Source organism: Daphnia magna, linkage group LG6 (assembly GCF_020631705.1).
Source record: "Daphnia magna isolate NIES linkage group LG6, ASM2063170v1.1, whole genome shotgun sequence".
In the NCBI taxonomy this organism is placed as follows: Eukaryota; Metazoa; Arthropoda; class Branchiopoda; order Diplostraca; family Daphniidae; genus Daphnia; species Daphnia magna.
In genome coordinates, this window is record NC_059187.1 from 4,043,569 (window position 1) to 4,063,911 (window position 20,343).

General features: G+C 43.6%; 2 protein-coding genes and 1 long non-coding RNA gene across 3 annotated transcripts; 1 reads left to right on the plus strand and 2 right to left on the minus strand.

Moving 5' to 3' along the window:
* Positions 1–325: 325 nt before the first annotated feature.
* On the plus strand, positions 326–13,586 carry LOC116925372 (myosin-I heavy chain). The gene is given in 16 exon segments (XM_045175649.1): positions 326–1,447; positions 6,909–7,340; positions 8,123–8,307; positions 8,441–8,785; positions 8,909–9,185; positions 9,343–9,422; positions 9,424–9,582; positions 9,694–9,981; positions 10,181–10,354; positions 10,487–10,682; positions 10,780–10,951; positions 11,089–11,300; positions 11,419–11,865; positions 11,945–12,213; positions 12,316–12,415; positions 12,537–13,586. Coding segments are annotated over 16 exon segments (4,332 nt in total). The 5' UTR covers positions 326–621; the 3' UTR covers positions 12,707–13,586.
* LOC116925377 lies at positions 617–4,200 on the minus strand. Its single transcript, XR_006648509.1, has 2 exons — positions 3,367–4,200; positions 617–2,159 (listed from the first exon to the last, which is right to left on the minus strand). It is a non-coding gene; the product is annotated as an uncharacterized LOC116925377 (long non-coding RNA).
* Positions 13,069–19,869, minus strand: LOC116925376 (protein BFR2). Its single transcript, XM_045175653.1, has 6 exons — positions 19,348–19,869; positions 16,957–17,149; positions 16,714–16,774; positions 16,580–16,627; positions 14,629–14,895; positions 13,069–14,328 (listed from the first exon to the last, which is right to left on the minus strand). Exons 2-5 carry the CDS (start codon positions 17,063–17,065, stop codon positions 14,673–14,675), a joined length of 441 nt encoding a protein of 146 aa, XP_045031588.1. The 5' UTR covers positions 17,066–17,149; positions 19,348–19,869; the 3' UTR covers positions 13,069–14,328; positions 14,629–14,672.
* Between the last annotated feature and the right edge of the window lie 474 nt (positions 19,870–20,343).

The window sequence follows — 20,343 nt, forward strand, 5'->3', positions numbered from 1 at the left end:
TGCTTGGTTTATTCATTAAGGGGCGAGTACGGTCGCCTTGACGCCCGCCCACCTAGCAAGCTATATTAGCTGGCATTCGGGGTCTGCTGGCTCGCTTGTCCGCCCGCCGGCGCCAAAGACAACACCATATCGAAGGTATATAGACATGAACCACCCCCACGTGACCGGAGACCGAAAAGAAAAACCGCATTCGCTCCTGCTTTGCTGCTGTTGCCTCAGCAAGAAGGAAAGGACTAACAAAAAGAGGGAGGGAGACGGGTAACGAAAGAGAGGCAAAATAAAGGGAGCCGGTATTAAGAGCCTTCAGTACTTTATAGTCGATGGCACGGGGCACACAACAACCAACCACCGTTCCACTGCTCGTTCAGTTAGGTGTGCTTTTAGTGTGCGTAGTCTGCTACGCCAGAAACAACAACCCACACGACTATATAGTTCTTTTGTGTGTGTGTGTGTGTGTGTGTGTGTATATGTGTGTGTGTTTTCTTCCAAAAGTCGACCGTTCCGTTCGAATGAACTCGTTTTCTTTTTGGCTGCGTGCGGCTCGGATCGTACCCATGTGGTTCTTGGTCATTTTGACGTTCCACCGAAATTGAATAGAAAATTACAGAGCGAAGAAGAAAGATGAAGAACTTTATCGTGGCCTCGGTTCTCGGTAAAAGCAAACATAATCATCAGCAGACAGCGGAACAGCAACAGCAGGCCGACCAGGTAATTAGCAAGAATCGGCTATTAAAGGGAGGACAGACTCAACAGCCGGCACTGCTAAAGAATGTCGGACGTCGAACGGATGTTCATCACCATCAGACGACGGCCAAAGAACGTCCAAGAGGGAAATCGTGTGATCGATTGGTGCAAAACCGGAGCGAAAGTCATCAGCATTTCTCCAGCGAGTGGAGCGATGACGGCGGATTCGGTCAGTGGCGAGCCATCCATCATCGTCCGACTTGTTCCTCGCGGCCGGAACCTTACTACCATCACGCTCGACCGATCTCTGTGTCCATCACGGACCGCATCCAGTTTGTGCTCCGTCAACAAGATCGACAGCAACAAAATCATCAACAACAACAACAGTTCGATAATGCCTTCCAGCTGGCGACTAATCGTGGATTCCACAAACAGTTTACGACCCATCATTATCCGGAATATCATCAACATCCATCGGCTAATGGCAATGGCAATGGCACCATGGGCACGGCTGGCTGGGCCTATCAAAGTGGCAGTTCCAGCGAAGAGGCCGTTGGTCCCCAATCGCTCGATTCTCAATGGGCGCTCCAGCGGCAACAACAGCGGCATAACAACCAGAATAGAGTCAATCATCCGTCGTACCCAACAGGGCCGTCGTCGATGGTGGTGGACCAACAGTCGGTCTCGGCGCTTTCCAGGAAACTTTCGACTTACGGGACACTACCCCGGAATCGCCAGCGATTCTTCACGGCCAAATATCATAGTAAGTAATTGATTGTTAACAGTTTAGTTTTTTTTTTTTCGTCTTTTCTTTCTTCAGTTTTCCTTCGTTTATGGATTATTTTGTTCGGTTGTTTCCCTCGGTCCAACTCCCTTTTTTTTTCAGCCGGCCAGCCATTGGCGGAAGATTGACTGGTATTAGTTTCCGGTTGGTCTCCTTTGGCCAGTTGGGAATTTTTCAGAGTCTCTTTTCATAGTTTTGAACAAAGTGTGTGATAGTTTTTGTAGTTTTAGCTTCTTATTTTCACACAACGGAATTCTTGCGTCGCGTTTCTGTTAGGCTTTTTCGTTGTTACGGTTGTGTGAGAAAAAATAAATAAATAATAATAAAAAAAAAAAGGAAATAAATAAAAAAATACTTGCATGCCATCTAGCGGAGTTGCATGGGCGACACACGGTCTTGTTACGCGTGGTCTATGACGTTATGTGGGAGTAACAGTATTATCGACACAATAGGTTTACGGTTTACCTTTTCGTTTCGTTTGTTCTCGTTCTTTTGCTGCTAGAGGCGACGTAAAAAACTACATTCATCTCGACACTCATTTAGTGAACAGAAAGAGATGGCGCCATTTCACTTGTTTGACGGCACCCACAGCGGGGAGAACACGCCGTAAAACATCACACGTTTTGATGAGCCCATCTCCCTTTTTCATCTTCATTTTATTTGGTCGGCGTAGGAGGAAAGCCTTCATACCCTAAAAGTAAACCAAAAAGGAATACACGTAAAAAAAACTTTTCTTACGAAGGCCAATGCACCGTTTGCATTTTGTTTCCCCCCCTTTTTTTTTAAACCCTTTTCTTCTTTCCGAATATGCGTCAAAATGGAGTTTATATATGCGTGCAGTAAATCTACATTTGTTTTACGACTGGGCGATAAAGTGGCTTAGAAGAAGAACAAGTCACCCGTTTCATCAACAAACGAACAGAAAAAGAAACAACAAAATAAATTAAAAATTTAAGACGAAGTCGAAAAACCGCAGACTAGACGATCGTCCGCCACCGCGATGTTCGATGAGCTTCTTTTATTCTTTCAGTTTTTTTTTTTTTTTCTTTTTGTGTTGTTGAGGGAAATAGTTTCCGGGCTTTCTCTTTCTCATTAAAAAAAGAAAAAAAGGTTTACCAAAATTTTCTACATTTGCGACAAATTACACCATGGCGTTAGCGGTCCGTTAGTCTACCACGAATTTCCCTCCTTTGATTTGTTATTGTTATTTAAGGGAGAAAAATTGTGTTTCCCATCGTGGAAAATGGAAAGACATAACTTACGATTGTTTTGTCTTTCTCTACTAGACACTTTACATATTCCTACATACGGTGAGATTCGTGAGATTTTTGAGAAGCAGCTAATCTGATTTTTAAAAAAGGTAAACATGTGGCATCCAACGCGCTACAGCCATCTAGCGGTCATAACAATCAATACTTTTGAAACAGAACACCGGTCGATCACCTTCGTGACTTGTATGAATTTAAAAAAAGAGGGGGGGGGGGCATTTATTTGAAGGTTTCATTTCATGCCATCGTGTCGAAGCAAACAATTTCTTGAACAGGAATAGCTTTCTTGGTAGCTTTCTCACTCTCAAGTCTCAACAGTATGGCATCCGTTTGCTGCTACCGAACTGTTGTCTTAAACAATTGCAGTGGTGTGAGGTCACACATATCACTGCCATAGAGGGAGGTAAATGTAATCCAGAGTCCATCCCCCTTGCCCCCCATCCATCTTGAACCCACAACCGGGACGATGGGCTAATGGCGCGCGCGCCAACGATCATTATTAGAGAAGGGTGGCGAAAAAGACCGGGAAAAATCACGTGACAGACAACACGCGCCCTTTATTAGCGTTTCCTTTTTGGAGGGAAACGGGGCTTAGCCAAAATTAAAATCAAATCTGCATACGCGTCTTACTTTAATGTGATTTCTGGACGACGAATGGCGAGGACAAGGTCAAAGTCAAGGAGAGAAGGAGGCCGAGGATTTTCTTTTGTTTTCTATGTGATTCCTCTGGGCCTGACCGCGGGACAATGACGAAGACCGAACAGCTTTTTTTGTTTTTCCCTTCGTTTTCTTCTTCTTCTGCTTAAAAGGAAATAAAGCAAAGCTTTTCTCTCTCTCTCTCTCTCTCTCTCTTTCATTCTCTACTGTTTCTTCATTCCTTCGTCTTCTCGGTTTTCTCTCCATTCCTGTACATCCAGTCCAAGTGGGTAACACCGAGAGCGCCAGTGTGTCGGACAACACTTTGCAACTAGCGCCTCCACATCCCTCAAGGGCACAGAACAACAGGTTCAAAAGAACGAAAGAAAAGAATAGGGAGACAGAGAATGAAAAGTAGTGTGTAGCAAATGCACCTTAGCTCAGGTAGGCAAGAATCGAAGAAAAGAAAGAGGGGGCTAGCACACATACACATCCCAAGAGGAGGAGAAGAAGAAGAAGAAGAAGAGTGGTCACAACCGCCACCAGTTGCTCTTCCTTCTCGGCCGAGTTCAGTTGTGATACTTGGCGAGCGCGCCATGGCCGCTCTTGCTGTTCTTGGGTACGGCCATCGCGCGCCGTGATTACGTACCACTTTGACCTGTTCGTACACATCAACCAGTACGAAAATACACTTGTTTTCTTTCCCTCTTTTTTTTTTCTGAGAAGAAAAAAAACCGTTTTTCGGCCAGTGAACTTTTTTGAGCTTAGCCATCGTGTGTGTGTGTGTGTGTGTCTGTTCAATTGTGTCTACCTGCGTATGTGTGTGCATGTGTGTGTGTGTGATGGTGGTTTGATTTTTCTTTTTCTACGGACCGTGTGGTGCAAGTTGTCGTTGAGAAACTGGGAACGGGGAGGGGGGGTTAGGGGGGAAAATGGCGACCATCGGCCTGTCCAAAGTCTTCATTCTGGACAAGTACTTTACCGAATTGCAGAAATTCTGGGAAACAGAGCGTAAAGTTCAAGGTACTCGTCATTTAACTAACTCACCACATTCTCAATTAAGAGTTATTATCACTATTCTTTCATTCTTTTCTCAACTGGCAACAAAGATCTGCCGACTTCAATTCACGACCAGATCTCTTTTCCCCCTTTTTGTTTTCTTGAACGCAATTTCGTTTTTTTTTATTTTTTCCTTGTCTGGGTTGTGATCGATTTCGAAACAAATCTCAGAAGCGGCTTTAGTCATTGCAAATTGCAGCTGGAAGGGAAAAGAGGCCATTTGGGTGGGGTAAGAAGAGCGCGAGACGAGAGGGAATGAGGTTGGAGAAAACAGAAGGAAACAAAAAGAATCTCAGCTTCTGCTGTTGGCCTCTCTGTAAAAAGCTGCGTGGCGAGAGAGCTGACCAACATGGCGAAGAAGTGGTCCATGGCGCGCGGTCAGATGTGCGTGTAGAACTTGCCTTTTTTGTTTCTTCTCCCATCTCTTCTTTCTCGTCTTTTTTTCTTTACCTTCACCATTCTTCCTTTTTTGCTACTAAACACAACTGCTAGGGCGTGTATCTTTTTCTTTTTTTTTTTGGTTTGTGTTATAACGGTTTGTCTTGTTTGTTTGTATCTCTGGCGTCGTCTGCTAGAGACACCGCCAAAAACAACTGCTCATCAAAGATCTCTGACTCGTGATTTGTTTGCGCTCTAACGTGATGCACCAGTCGTTTTAATAACCATCATTGTGTGTGTGTGTGTGTGTGTCTTTTTAATAATTTATACGTGTTAGTGTGTGTGTGTACGTTCCCCACTGCACCACCAGTTGCGTGAGTGGCAGTGCGGCAGCATGCGCCACCCATCCCCGCGTGAATCACGCTCCCAAATTGGAGGATGAGAGGGGGGGCGCAAAACAAAAAGGGCTTAAGTAACTCCGTGACACGCCTACTCTCTTACTTGGCTGTTGAATCGATTGATTCCATCTTAGCCCGTGATGAAATAAACAATACACACACACACAGCCGGAAATAGCTTTTCATTGGCTTCTACATAAATGTGGGAGAGAGGAAGCAAAACGTAAAGAAAAAAATGATTCATCATTTTTTTTTTTCGTGTCTGAACGTGGTGGTCCTAGTAATTCCAACAGCAGTAGCTGATGCAAAAAAAAAAAAAAGATGATTTCAATCACTCAATCCTGCCTCCCGATTGAACCAGGGAGTGTGTGCGTTGAGAGAGAGATCGATGGAGAATGCTGATGAGGATGGCTGCAGGTTAAGTGCTAGCCCGCTAGACACTACTACGTGCTGTAATGACAGGTCAGCGTCTGTGGGAAGATTGTAGGGCGGTCTCATCCACCCGAGTAAAAACGAAAAACAAAAAAATCAAGGCGGGAAAAGAAATAGGAAGAAGAACAAGATGGACAGTTTTGATGTTGAAACGATGAAATTGTCCGATGACCTTTTATTTTTTTTCTATTTCTCCCCCCTCGTTCTCGTTTCTGAGCGTGGGTATTTTCTTTTTTTTTTTTTTTCCTTTCGTGTTGAAAGCAAATAATGAGATGCAAAAGATCCTGAGGGATAGGACACACACACACACAGATTCTTGTATCACATGATATGAACAGCTCCTTGCGTCGTTCACATATCAAATTCCTCTTCCAAATGTTTTTTTATGTGTGTGTGTCTAGTTTCTAGATTTGCACAACTTGTTTGTGCTGTCTTGTCAACAATTTTTTGAGTTAAAAAAAATAATATATATATATATGTTATCCCCCTCTACCGCACACAGAGAGACACAGCATCTTATGGTAGCGTGTAAACTTGGCTTTTCTTTTTTGGCTTTTTACCTTTTTTTTTATTTTTGTTCTTCGTGTGATGATGGATTGTCGATGCCCTTGGAACCGGAGGGGGAGAGGGGCAACGGACCAACAAGTGGGAAGAAAAGAAAAAAAAAAAAAGAGAGGTAGAAGAAGAAGAAAAGATTCATTGTACCTGTCATTAGCGTGTCATTCCTCCGCCTGTGGCGCTCTCTCCGGAGCCCTTCTTCTTTTATGTGTTTCCCCCCTCCACCTTCTCCAGAAGAAGAAGAAGAAGAAGAAAAAAACCTTCCTATTTGAATCGGCCGATGGGAAGCTGCAGGGCAACTACTTCCCTTTTGTACATTTATAATAGTCTTGTTTCTTTTTATCTCTCTTTTTTCTTTTTCTTTTTCTATTTCCAAACAAAAAAAAAAGGAAAAGGAAAATTCACTATCCTCCTTTTTATATTTTCTAGTCTGGTTGTTTCCAGCTGAGATCTCAAAACTCCTCCCACAAATCAAATGAAAGGCTTGTTTTTCTTTTCTTTAAAGAAGAAGGGAAAATAAATAAAATACAAGGGGGGGGGGATAAAGAGTCGAAAAGTTCAGTTTTGTGTGTGTTGAAAGAATTAAAAATTCATGGAAGGGTAACCCCGCCGAAACCCCGAATTCCGGCATGGCTTTCCCCCAAGTCCTACACGGAGAGATGACGTAATAATAAATAATAATTAACGATGACATGTTTCGGTGTTGCGCAGATGCTTCGTCGTCGATGGGCGAGTCGGTGCACAACAGCAACGGCGGACAACAGCAACAGCCGCAACCACACAGCCAACAGCAGCAGCAACAACAAGCGCATCAGCAACAGCAGCGATTGCGGGGCGTCACCAACGGCGACGTAGGGACGTTACGACCTGGCCGTCTGGCCCAACCACAACAACAACAACATCAGCAACAGCCCGCAGCGATTTCTTCTTCTTCCGCGCTGGCCACCAACGGCGGCGACAGCGCTGGAGGAGAGTTGGGCTCTGCCGCATCGTCGTCGTCACAGCCCCACTCGGCCGCCCACTCGACCCACTCGAGCGGCCTCGTGCTCTCGGCGCCCACCTCCCTCCAGCAGAGCTCTTTGGCTGCTCCGCAGTCTCAGCAGCAACAGCCTCCGCATTCCACCGCTAAAACGGATCAGACAGGTACCTTTGCCCTTTTATTTTTTTTCTGTCCATTATTCAAAAAATAAAAAATAAACAAATTAAACGGCCTTCCATGCCAGCCACTAAACTCGAACTGCGAACTGGCGGGCTAGTAAGTCTTGAACGCGAGTCCTTCTTACCTTTTTTTTTTCTTTTTAACCCTCCTCTTCAACAACCATCCTTCCTCCCAATGACCGCAATATCCTCCGAACTCCCCCTGTAGGTGTGGTGGAGGGCTCGCTGTGTTATCGCCATTTTTTTTTTTTTTTCGTGTTCCATTCTTTTCTTGTTTTCTCTCCCTTTCACACAGCCTTCCGGGGCCAGTAACCGGTTAAAGTGTCCGCCATTTTTTTTTTTTTTTTTTTCTTTCTGAGAATGAAGAAAACGAAGATAGCTCTCTCCAAAAGAAAGAAAAATGGTTCCAGCCATCTTTTGGGTCCTTCTTTTTTTTTTTTTGGGGGGATCCCTATTTTCTCGGTTCTTGTGTTGATTGAATATTCATCAAGTTACAAGAAAATGGTTGTAACATTTTATTTTTTTTTCTGGTGGAGTAAGCGCTCGTGGACACGGCCGCGATATCCTTTCCTCCATGAATAACTCCTCCTCTCCTCCTTACGCACTGAAAATGAGCCCTCACCAAAACAAAAAGTCCCACGCTTTCATTACATGACATTCATTACATTTTTTTTTCGTAACTCGTCATTGATGATTGGATGTGTGTATAACAGGGAAAAGTTAAACAATTTTTACTTGAATAAAAAAACAAACCATGAAATGAATAGATAATGGAGAAGCTCTGAAGAGACGCAGCAACGAGTTGTGCCCCGGAGGAGGTGGTACGCTACGAAGAGGAGCCGCCAGATCTTCACCGTCTAACGTCGACGATCTGATCCATTTGGCTGGACCTTTGACGGAAGATGCCGTCCTCAAGACCCTGCAGGCTAGATTCTACGCCGACGAATTTTTCGTAAGATTAAACATCAACACAAATTAAAAAAACAAAAGAAAGACGACGTCGTCGTCAGAGATAGAAGAGCATCGTGACATCCTGACGTCTTATCGAATTTCATTTGATTGATAAATTTTTTCAAAATTGAAAGACAAACATCGGACCGATCCTGCTGGCTTTCAATCCTTACAATGAAGTGGGCAACGCGCTGACCTTGTCCAGCACTCGCAATATCGTCCAAAAGCCGCAACTGGTGCGCGTCGTCCAAGAAGCGGTGCGCCAACAATCGGAAACGGGTTATCCTCAAGCCATCATCTTGTCCGGATGTAGTGGCTCGGGTAAAACGTACGCCTCGATGCTCCTCCTACGGCAATTATTCGACGTGGCCGGCGGCGGACCCGAAACGGACGCCTTCAAACACCTAGCAGCCGCTTTCACTGTCCTTCGATCGCTGGGCAGCGCCAAAACGCAAGCCAATTCCGAATCCAGCCGCATTGTAATTATTACCCCTTCATAATTCTATCCATTTTCAATCCTCTCCTAATTCATTCATTCATTTGTTGTTGTTGTTGTTGTTGTTGTTGTTGTAAAAAACCCATTGAAAAAAAAACAAACAAAGGGTCACTTTATCGAAGTGCAAGTGACGGATGGTGCCCTGTACAGGACCAAGATCCATTGCTATTTCCTGGACCAGACGCGCGTCGTGCGGCAGTTAGCCCAGGAGAAGAATTACCACATCTTTTACCAGATGTTGGCCGGTTTGACGGCTGAGGAGCGAGCCCGCCTCTCGCTCGAAGGCTATTCGGTCGACAACCTGCGCTACCTCAATCGCGGTGACACGCGATGCAACCAAGCAGAGGATGCCCGCCGATTCGCCAATTGGAAAGCCTGTCTCGGTATGTTCTTGTTGCCCTCTGTCGCTATTCTTATTTCAGGATTGAGTGGGCGAGACAACATTGCGGCCGGATTTGTTGTTGTGCGTCGGCCAACAAGGCCGTTGATATCTAATCATTGCGGGGTTTGTTGCGCACGTTTTTTTGGTTTGAATTTCAGGTGTATTGGGTATTCCATTTTTGGATGTGGTGCGAGTCCTGGCGGCTGTCCTCCTTCTTGGAAATCTGCAATTCCACGAGACGAACGGGCGGCGGTGGCCAGTGCGAGACGCACGAAGCCGAGCTTAAAGCCGTTGCCGGGCTGTTGGGTGTCACGCCGGCATCGCTGCTGCGCGGGCTGACCATGCGGACTCACAACGTCCGCGGCCAGCTCGTCAAATCCATTTGCGACGCCAACATGGTATGAAAATCAATCGCCTCTTATTTCGCCTGGTCATCTAATTCAATGCAGCTCATTTGCATGCGTATAAAACAAAATTTAAAAAAAAATCAATGAATAAAACAAAAATAGTCGGGCGGTGCGAGAGACGCGCTGGCCAAGGCCCTTTACTGCCGGACGGTGGCGACGATTGTGCGGCGAGCCAACAGCCTGAAGCGGCTGTGCATGTCCGGAACGCTCAGCTCCGATTCCAACGATTCGGTGCACAACCAGGCCGAAGTGGCCAGTCAACACGCATCGACGGTCGGCACAGCTGGATCGAAATCCAGCCGTTCCATGGCCGTCCTTAATACGGCCGTCAGACACGCCACCGACGGATTTATCGGAATTCTCGATATGTTTGGATTTGAAGATCCCAAGGTAAATATAGACATTTCAAACAGCCAATTACATTTGCGTACATCCCATTTGAAAAACAAAACAAAAACAAACAACACAAAAAGAAAACCTTGTAGATCTAATAATCATCATTTTTTTGTTTGAAATCATTATTATTATCAACTTGCCCTCGCTCTCCGACGGAACACACGCAAACCCGATCAATCAAAATCGATCGCAGCCGAGTCAGTTGGAACACTTGTGCATCAACTTGTGTGCCGAAACGATGCAGCATTTCTTCAACACGCACATCTTCAAGTCGAGCATCGAGTCATGTCGGGAGGAAGGCATCCAGTGCGAACTCGAGCCGGATTACGTGGACAACGTACCGTGCATTGACCTCATCTCTTCGCTGGTATACTTGACACACTTCTTTTAATTAGATTCAAGGACTTGAGTATTTTCTTTTGCCAAACCGGTTCTTTTAAAGTCCGTTTTTCTTTATTCCCCCCTTTTTTTTGTTTTGTTTAACGCTCACCAAAAATAGCGAACTGGCTTGTTGAGTATGTTGGATGTCGAATGCAGCGCAAGAGGAACTCCGGAATCGTACGTTCAAAAGGTCCGGCTCCAGCACAAACACAACAGCAGACTTTTCGAATCGAAATCCGTTTCGTCGGATTTGCGCGTGTTTGGCATTCAACATTTCGCCGGCCGAGTCGTTTACGATGCCAGCGATTGCTTAGGTAAAAGTTAGATCTTTTTTTTTTTTTAAATTTTTTTACATCTTTTTATTTATTGAATTAAATAGAAATTTCAAGCGGCTGACTTTGTTCTTTTTAGATACCAATCGCGATGTGCTTCCGGACGATTTGGTTTCCGTTTTCTACAAACAGAGTTGCCAGTTTGGCTTTGCCACTCATTTATTCGGTTCAGAACTGAAAGTGCTCTTTGCCCAGGAGACGGCGCCCAGGGGAATTCGCTTCCGCATTTCGCCCACCTCTCACACTGACCTGTAAATGCCACTGCTCTTTTCTTCCTAATATTCACTTAGTGCTTTTTAGCTTTAACAACGATTTCCAAAACGAAATGAACGTGTGTGACATTTGTTGTTTTTTTTTCTTTTTCTATTGTCGTTTATGGAACTCGCAGGTTGAACGGGGACGATCCGGTGTCTACGTTAACGCAAGATTTTCACACGCGGCTTGACAATCTGTTACGGACGCTAGTCCACGCCAAACCCCATTTTATTCGATGCGTCAGAGCCAATAATACAGAAACTACGGGTCATTTCGATCGATCGGTAGTCAGCCGACAGGTTCGTGCCCTCCAGGTCCTCGAAACGGTCAATCTCATGGCTGGAGGTAAAAGAAGAAAACGATGGCAAATTCATCTCTCATGAGCACGGTTTCAAAATTTAAAAAAAAATGTTATATTTTCCCTCTCTCTCCTCCCCCCGCCCGCCCGCCCATCATTTCCTAGGATATCCACACCGGATGAGGTTCAAAGCGTTTAATGCCCGCTACAAGATGCTGGCGCCGTTCAAACGGCTGAAACGACTCGACGACAAAGCCGTGGACGACTGCACTCTGATCTTGCAATCGTTCCAAGCCAACACGACGCTCCAGTTGCCAAAGGATTCGAATGTGAGCACTAGCTGGTCGTTGGGCAAGCGCCACATCTTCCTCAGCGAAGGCGCACGCCAGCAGTTGGAGGCGTTGAGAGCGGAAACGCGTCACAAAGCGGCCGTGGCCATCCAGTCGACGTGGCGCGGATGGCACTTTCGCCGTCGCTGGCCCACAGTCAAACGCCAGCTCGAGCTTCGAATGGGCCGCAACGCCAATAATTCCTCAATGTCGATCAACAATGCGGCCAGTTTACAAAATCACCAGGTCGCTGGTGGCGCCTCACACGTCAATCTTAATCGTGGCAAGTCTCTTCACATTTTTTGTTTGATTGATTGATTGATTGATTGATTTTTTAATTTTTTAAACTCAATTTACGACAGGTAACTCTCATCCGGCCAATCGGAATCAACAGCAACAACCTCAGCAACAGCAGCAGTTGCAGCAGCAGCAACAGTCACAACAATCGCAGCAGTTGGCGGGCGTCGGCCAGAGCGTCGGGTCGTCGCAACAACAGCAACAGTCGTACGGCCGGCCTAGGCCGCAGCCCATCGCTTGTACGCCTCCGCCCGAAGCTTTGGCTGGCCTCCACCAGGAGAAGTGCGACGCTAAAACCATACAGCACACGTGTTCTCTATTCGGTCTAGACTTGGTGAGTCCTTTCAATTTTTCATTTTTTGTTTTGTTTTGTTTTGTTCTTTTCTTTCCCGTTTGCAGCGAATCTGAACAAAAATAACTTGACATTTTTCTTTAGGAGAGACCTCCCCCGTTGCCACCCAGTCGATCTTACACAGTGGCGGGCAACAGTAAATTAGGATATCCCCAGACGCGCATCATGAAAAGTACTTTTCCAGGTATTTTTCTTCTATCTCTGAACTTTAAATTGGATTTTCTTTTTTTTTTTTTAACCTTCAATGCTTTTACCCGATCCATTTTTTGTTTGTTTTGTTTTTAAATCAATCAATCAATAAATAGAAGATGCTAACGGTGATGTCGTGTTACGTGGGGGCGAGGCCGTGATGGTGATGGGAGCTTCGCATCGCAGGGGTCACCTGCTCGTCGAACACAAGAACCATCACTTCCACGTGCCGTATCAGTTTCTCGAGCTGAAACCCAACAGCCAGCAGCCAGGCGTCGACATTTGAAACTTGGATGCATACCACGGATATGTATAGGAAGGGAGGAGCGAAGCAGATGGCCCTCTCATTTTCTCAACATCCAAAAAGATAAATAATAATAATTAAGAATGAATACTGATTTTTTGTTTTGTTTTTAGCCTCACAACTAGAGAGACTGGCATCAGTCCTCCTCGGGAAAGATTTTTAAATTTTCTCTAGCCCCACACAATAAAGAAAGAAAGAGCCTTATATCTGTTACCGTGTTTCTTCAGTTTCTTAACAATTCATGTGTGTGTGTGTGTACTGTGTGAGTGTGTACCTCTTTTTATTGTGTATGGTAGACATCGAATACTTTCCGTCCAGGCGCTATCGTTTTCATTTTTTTTTTAAAGAAAGAAGAATTACAGAAAACGATTGCTGATGGATTCCCCATTTTCGCTCTTTGACGCTATCAGAAACAGCCCAATGCTCAATTTTTTAATTTTTTTTTTTTTTGTTGAATTCAATTTTGTTTCCTTCATCCACTCATTTTTATTATTATTTTTTTGATTTGCCTTTCTCTTCAATTATTATATTATCGTCATTCTTTACACACAATTGTTACAATGATATTATCAAACTTTGCACCGATGCCATATTCAGTTGTAAGACGATGACATTTCAAAACTAAAAATTCAACTAAAAAAAAAAAGAAAAAAACCAAACACGAGAAAAGAAAAATAATAACGAAAGACAACAACTATATATGTGCCATGATGTCGTCAGTTGAGTGTCTCCTCTTGCCTTTTCACCCTCCCGTCTTGTCCCGAAATTCACTACTTTTTCTTTCCGATTTCCCTCCTGATACACCACCCCCTTCCTGACTCGATATGAATTTATGAATTAAACAATATGAGATATTGCCTCATCCGTCTTTCTTTTTTTTTTTTTTTCGATCCAAAATATCTCGATGCTGATGAACAATCTCCTTCCCGCATACAAAACAAAAAATGTTGAGAGATAGTCAATGAAGCTGCATCTGGAAATGGAATTGGATCCGTTTTGTCTGATTCCCACGCGTGTTGGAAAAGCCGTTGCCCTTATTTGCCGAATGTCTTGAGATGGGGAGCAAAAAAACAAAAAAAAGCAAATCACTCCCCGCGGGATAGGATATATTGCATTCGATCTATATAATAGTTGTCTACGTGCAAACGCTTTGTGTGTAACGTACTCTGTATTTAGATGAGAAACGGCAAGCCATTCCGGTTGTGTTGAGTGTGGGGCTGCTCTTGATCAAACGCGGATGTCTCTATACTTCCTTATTCCGCTTCAACTTGTGTGTGTGTGTGTGTGTATATACTTCGGGGGAAAAAAAAAAAATCTAAGAAATGTTTATGACATTCGTGCGGGAGGGACACGCACACGCTTGAGGGATGGAGGATGGTGAAGAGTATATGGGGGTGCGAAGATGAATGGAATTATACAGACATTGAGATGAAAATGCAAAGCGAGGGATTGTGGGCCATGGCTGGCTGGTTTGGGTGTGGACCATTAGATATGGAATATTGTACATTCGATTTATATAAATAATTCAAAAAGCTGTGGCCGCTGCTCTTGTGCTGATCGAACACCAAAGGAATGCTCGACTCCGGTCGTCATGGTGATGTCGTCTAAAGGGAATAATGTACACATGATTTATAGGCTTACATGTTTTAATATCTCTCCCACTAAGAATGTCATCTCATCATCGTCTTCTTCTTCTTCTTTTTTTCTTTCTCTTTCTCCATTAAAAAAAAAAATGCATTTCTTTTCAGTTAATACCCGAACCACCACTTATTGATAGGAGAAGAAAAATCCCCCAAAAAAAAAAAAAAACCACAAAAAAAAAAAAAAAAAAAAAATAAATAAAAAATTTTTTTTTTTAATACAACAGCTGCAACCATCACTTATTGATAGGAAAACGTACGTACTTAGTGTTGGACGTTCATTGGACCGACATCATCCGACGTAGCGATTAGATGAGGAAAAGCCGTTCCTTCTTCAGTTGGTGATCTTTCCTGTCGAGTTCCATTTCATCTTCGGTGTCGAGCTGCGAGTCTTCCGACGAGTCGTGGCCGTCCATGTTTTTGTCGTCTTCGTCGTCCTCATCGTCCTCGTCGCTAGACCAATGATCCGCCTCTTCTTGATGGGCTTCTAGAGCCATGAGTGTCGGGAAAATAGCGTCGCATGTTCCGCATCTTTGATCAAACCCAACGGCCGCACGAGTTCAAAAGCAAATATATCAATGATCCAGTTGATGAAGGCAACGCCACACACACACACACACACACAAAGGCAGAGCCGAGTTGGAAAGATCAAACGAGAGCCAAAATAAAATAAGAGAGTCGTTGCAGTTCGAGCGGCAAAACAAAGATGAGACCATGCAAATCAGAAATGTACAAGTAAAAGCCGAGATCTTTTAAACATTTCACGAAATCCCCATGCGATGAAAAAGAGAGTTGGCTTTTTTTTTGGCTCGGCTGTGTAACATCACAGATCAGACACACGCAATACCCAAAATAAGGTCATTAGATCTGAACTCGTCAAACGGAAACAACGAGCTCTTGGATCAATGTTTCGTACACGGCCAATAAGCTGGCAATATAAGAGAGATCCTTGACGGATCTGAAGATATCGAATTGGCCTATACATGTAAATGCGAAAGCCTGCGTGTTTATATAAAGTTTAGCATCAGAGCTGGCCGCATTCACGAGATTATGCCGCTATATACACTGCTGTGCTGTTTTTGATTATTGCCCAACATGTTCTTGCGTAAAACATGATGAATTCGATATTGCTGATGTGATGTCAGCGTCTGTAGGCGAAATATACCCCCCGGCAAAATTCACCAACGTGATTGGTCGACTGAGAAAGACGTATAGCGAAATAGAAAGAAGACGGCATGAAATTGAGTAACGATCTTGCGTCATGCGATGCTATTTCTAACAGAAATCCATCACCTGGTAAATTATAATTTTTTTTTTTACGTGAAAAAAAGGGAGGGGGGGGGAGAGCTATGATTGAAATATATCGGCCTGGCATGTATAGTACGTACTGGGGAGAGAATAAGCAGTGGGTATTCCATTTCATCATTTTCCAAAATTCTCATGGAAACTTAATCTGAAAAGAAACATTGGAGGGGAAGGATGAAAAAAAAAAAAAGAAAATGACGTGGGAAATCAGTCAACCGTTCGACGCCTAGCAACGTTCGGAGCTTTGCCAGATATATGTGCATACACACGTGCTGCTCACGCGTGCAACGTAATTACAAGCTATGCCTGCAACCTTCTTTGAACATGCCCAAAGTGAACGAAAGTTTCCTTTTTTGCTGCTTCCTTTTTGAATTAGATCAAGACCGAGAGCGGCGGATTGCGGGGAGCTCTTCATTTGCTCTTTCACATGAAACGCGCGCTGTAACTTTTTCATCCCGAATTTTGTTTATATATATTTTAAGAATACGCCAATATGTATAAACGGCTCGTGCATGGAATACATTCGGAATGAGGGCGGCCGGGCGTGGCCGCCAGCTGAGAGTTTGCAAGGACAGCCTATATTATAGTTGTATGGAGATTCGAGAAAGCATTTCGGCAAAAGAGAGGGGCGTTGGACTTTGTGTGTTGCACCGAGTTAAATTGTACTTTCATCAGAATATAGCGCCACCACTCGCAATCCCATCATCGATCTTTGCATCATTAATGTGTGGGGGGACATTGGGAGAATAAAGGTGTGGTCGGAGCTTTCGAAATAAAACCAAAAAACCAAAAATGAATCATAACAAAGTGACGAACAAAAGATATTCATCATACAACCAGCGTCATTCCATTTCTATATCGGGTTGGAGTATATAGACACGAGACAAAATGGCTGACATCACAAACTCACCCGAAATGACGTTCTCGTATTTTGTGCCGTTCCAGGATGCGCGTCGAACTATATACACACAATCGCTGGAATATTTATTTCTTCTTCTTCTTTTGTTAGGCTAAATACGTACATCAGAGAAAAGAGTGTGTTACCTGAAGGCTCGCTCGCAGACCCAGCACGTTAACCTGTCGATTTCCTCGTCGTCGTCTTCATCTGGCGCAACAAAGAGAATCACCAAATCAAAATCGAAAAAGGGCATCGTCAAACGCTAGAAAGGAACAATATTATTCTTGATTCCATTAGCTCGTGTCAAAATGACGAGCAAAAAGGCGACAGAGCGACAACAACAACAAAAGGGGGGACGGCTTTGAAAGAGCGTATCCGCTTTTGATTACCGGAATCTTCATCCTCTTGGCTGCTGGCGCTACTCTCATCGTCGTTTTCGTTGCCTTCGTTGTCGATGGATCCGAAAACGACGATGGCGTTCGTTTTTATTTTTGCCATTTTTTTTACTCCTGTCTGTCCGGTTGTTGTTGCCTTCAACGGCCGATAGTTGCTCGTATTCACATCGATTCGGTTTGCCCGAAACTGCATTCGATTTCCATATTGGGTGGGCGGCCGTTGGCGATCGTTGTTGATATCCATCATCACCGCGCGTAGACGAAGCGGAGAAGTCAGCCGTCAAGAAAGAAAAAAAAGAGAATAAAAATACATACACATATATAGAAGAATTGCGCATATTGTTTTGGTTATAGTCGCGCGCATTTACAGCGTGACACACGCAGAGATGGCACGCACGCCGTTCAATCTGTGTTCCTTTGTGTATCTACCATCGATTCAACGCCCTTATACTGTATGTGTATACGTCCTCGGTCTGTATACACATCAGCCCCGTCAACTGACAATCAATGGCCGGTTTTTCTTTTTCTTCTTCTTATTTTTCAGGCCACATGGGAAATCTTCGCGAGAGAGGGGGGCAGCAATTTCCTTGCTGTCGAAACAGCGAATGAAAACCCATTTATTTCTTCACGTAAAAGCGAAAAAAGTTGACACTCAAAACGATGAATACATTGATTTTGTTTAACGTCTACTTGACCCCCTCTCACTTGAGGATACACCCGCTCTTCAGGTCTTAATATTGTTATACGTTTTCCAACGGTCGTATGGCGTGAACTCCCCCCCAACGTTTTGAAGATGAGCCAATACGCAGAGTGTTTGAACACTTCCATTTCATTGATTGAAGCCCAAAAATTTCCAGCATTTCAGATAAACAAGTGTGTGAAATCAAACAAAATGGCCGACGCTGTTTCTCGTTTGCGGACAGAACGAGATTTTCAAAGGATACATCGAAAAAGAGAAACTTGCAGAATCAAAGTACGACCAGAAGTTGGAAAATACATATATACTCTTGCGGGCTCATCAAATAGCGAATTCTCGATAACCTTTAAAGTTATTGTGCTTTTGTTTCAAACGAAGTCAAACTTCGCGTACAAACAAAGGAGAGAAGGCGAAGAAGCCAATCAAGTGGCCTATTACAAGAGCCCAGGTAACAGTTGAAAACATTTACTGTTTTTTTTTTTTCTTGAATTATTATTTTTTAAAATTAAATTGCCTTTGTCTTTCCATGTTAGTGTTCAGCGATATATTCATTAGTCAACTTTAACAAACTGTTTGTTGCTCGTTTAACTCAGCGTTTGCATGTATAGCCTAACTATCTGGTATACAGGTATAAAAATCGAGTTTGCTGCAAGTTGTGCGCGTATGTTATTACGACCACTTTCACGGTATAGGTTAGATACGAAAACGTGTTTGTTTTGTTGCCGAAATAAGGAGGCAAACGAGTCAATTATTTACCTCTATATAAAGCGCACGAACAGCACGCAATTTCAGGCAGACAGCGACGAAACTTGGTACTACCTTATTCTATTATTCATATCTTTGTTCTAACAAAGGATGCTTTTTATTCTTCTACCTATTGCAGAGGTCTCATGTGAATCTAGCGGGACAGTTTTTATATTGGACACGTATAGTAGGTAGATTCGGCGAAGCGCCACGCCATCGGAGAGTTCAAGTTTTGAAAACTTCGTCGATTGCGTCCTTTTTCAGTAAGGATGTTTTGCATAATTTAGCGCTTCAAGTTTTCCCTTCTTTTTTAATATTTAACGCTTGAAATCTTAATAGCTTGAATTCTTAGCTGAGCGCTTAGTTTTTTCAATGACTTTTTTATTTAGCCATGCGATTCCTCTTCTTTCTGTAAAGGACAAATTTACTTCAAAGATTTTCCCAATGCGAATTTGACCGCAGGAATCGTCCGTGCGTGTCGGGAACGCAAGATGTACATATCATCTGATTTTCACCTCGAAAACTTGCTGGCGCTGGCGCCCTTACTCGCCGGTTTTCTTTTTCACGCTGCGTAGAGCAATCCAATCTGTTCATTTATATATACAGATCGCTAGACGTTAAAATGAATCTCCCTTTTACAGCGCGCAAATAATTGGCACCGTTGCGTAGATACAAACTCGTCCCGCCACCGAAAATCGATTTCCCCAGGCATCACCATTAGGAAGAAATCATGTCACCGTGTGTCTATTTTTGATGCTTGAAAAAAACAAAAAAAAAAAAAAAAACAGCATGGAAGCAAATGCGCTGGCCATTAATCCGCAGGCCTTGCATAAACATAAATCAACGTTTACAAACGTTTACATAGTTTTGTTTTGTAGGCAAATATTTCAATGACATGTAGAACATCCAACAAATGTATAATATATAGGGAAGGCATAATTTACGTGATTGAAGTGACGCGCTGCTTGTTATGTGTCCGGCAAAACTGGCGAATAGTTTCTTTGACGTATTGAAAAAAAGCGATGATTTCAGTATCCAAAGGAAATTGGAATTACTCCCTGCTGACATGCTGAGAATGTGATGGTTCAAAACTCAAATAAAGAAGAAGAAAAAAAGTCCCGTCCGCTCTTGAACGGTAAAAGGAAGTCCTGATGGGCGACGCTGGCGTCTTTCAAATCGAATTACGGATGATGGAGAGAATATAATAGGAGTGGCTGTCGTATATAAATATTGTGCGATGAGAGCAGCTGTATATAGCGGAAGAAGTTGCCGTGTGGGCGCCACTGGAAGCCACAGCACGCCACTACAATGAACACGCACGCACACACACACACACACACACACTCTCTCTAAATGCGGGCGGTGTGGATGGTGGCGAACAAAAAGAAAAAAAAGGAAGTCGAGTAACGCTGCAACGGATGCTCGGTAAACGAAAGTCAGCCGGCGAGTGAGATGCGCTTCGTGAGCGTGAGTGACTCACGTAGCACACCACTACGCCGGATGTATCAGCTGCTTTACATTGTTGAGGAGGACGCCTGCGCCGATGTCCCTGGTTATATATTTGACAACTCCGAAAAAAAATCAAATATCAAAACTAAACAAAAAAAAGATTTCGTTTCTATCTCATTCCGACGTGTTTACGACATTTTCAACATTTCTAACAATTTATTGAAAAGTGGGTGGAATCAGAAGAGACAGAGAAACAAGAACACTATACTATATATATTGTAATCATCAAATACCTATATATTACTATAGTTCTGTCATCCTTTTCTTTTCCCTTTTCTTTTTACGGAAATGCTCTTTCTATATGCCATAGTATATGCAATATGCATGATGTCTACAGTTTCAATTGAGTTTTCTTTCTTTAGTTTTTTTGTTGTTGTTGAAATCCTTCCATAGTTTCGTTGGTTTCTTCTTTGTCGTCAAAGACTCTTTTT

What these genes read in the sequence shown, in the direction of transcription:
- LOC116925376 (XM_045175653.1), bottom strand. Translation starts at nt 17,065, where the DNA reads ATGGCAAAAATAAAAACGAACGCCATCGTCGTTTTCGGATCCATCGAC. An exon ending in GTCTGCGAGCGAGCCTTCAG is followed by an intron (nt 16,628 to 16,713) that starts GTAACACACTCT and finishes GTGTGTATATAG; the next exon opens with TTCGACGCGCATCCTGGAAC. An exon ending in ATACGAGAACGTCATTTCGG is followed by an intron (nt 14,896 to 16,579) that starts GTGAGTTTGTGA and finishes GTTTGATCAAAG; the next exon opens with ATGCGGAACATGCGACGCTA.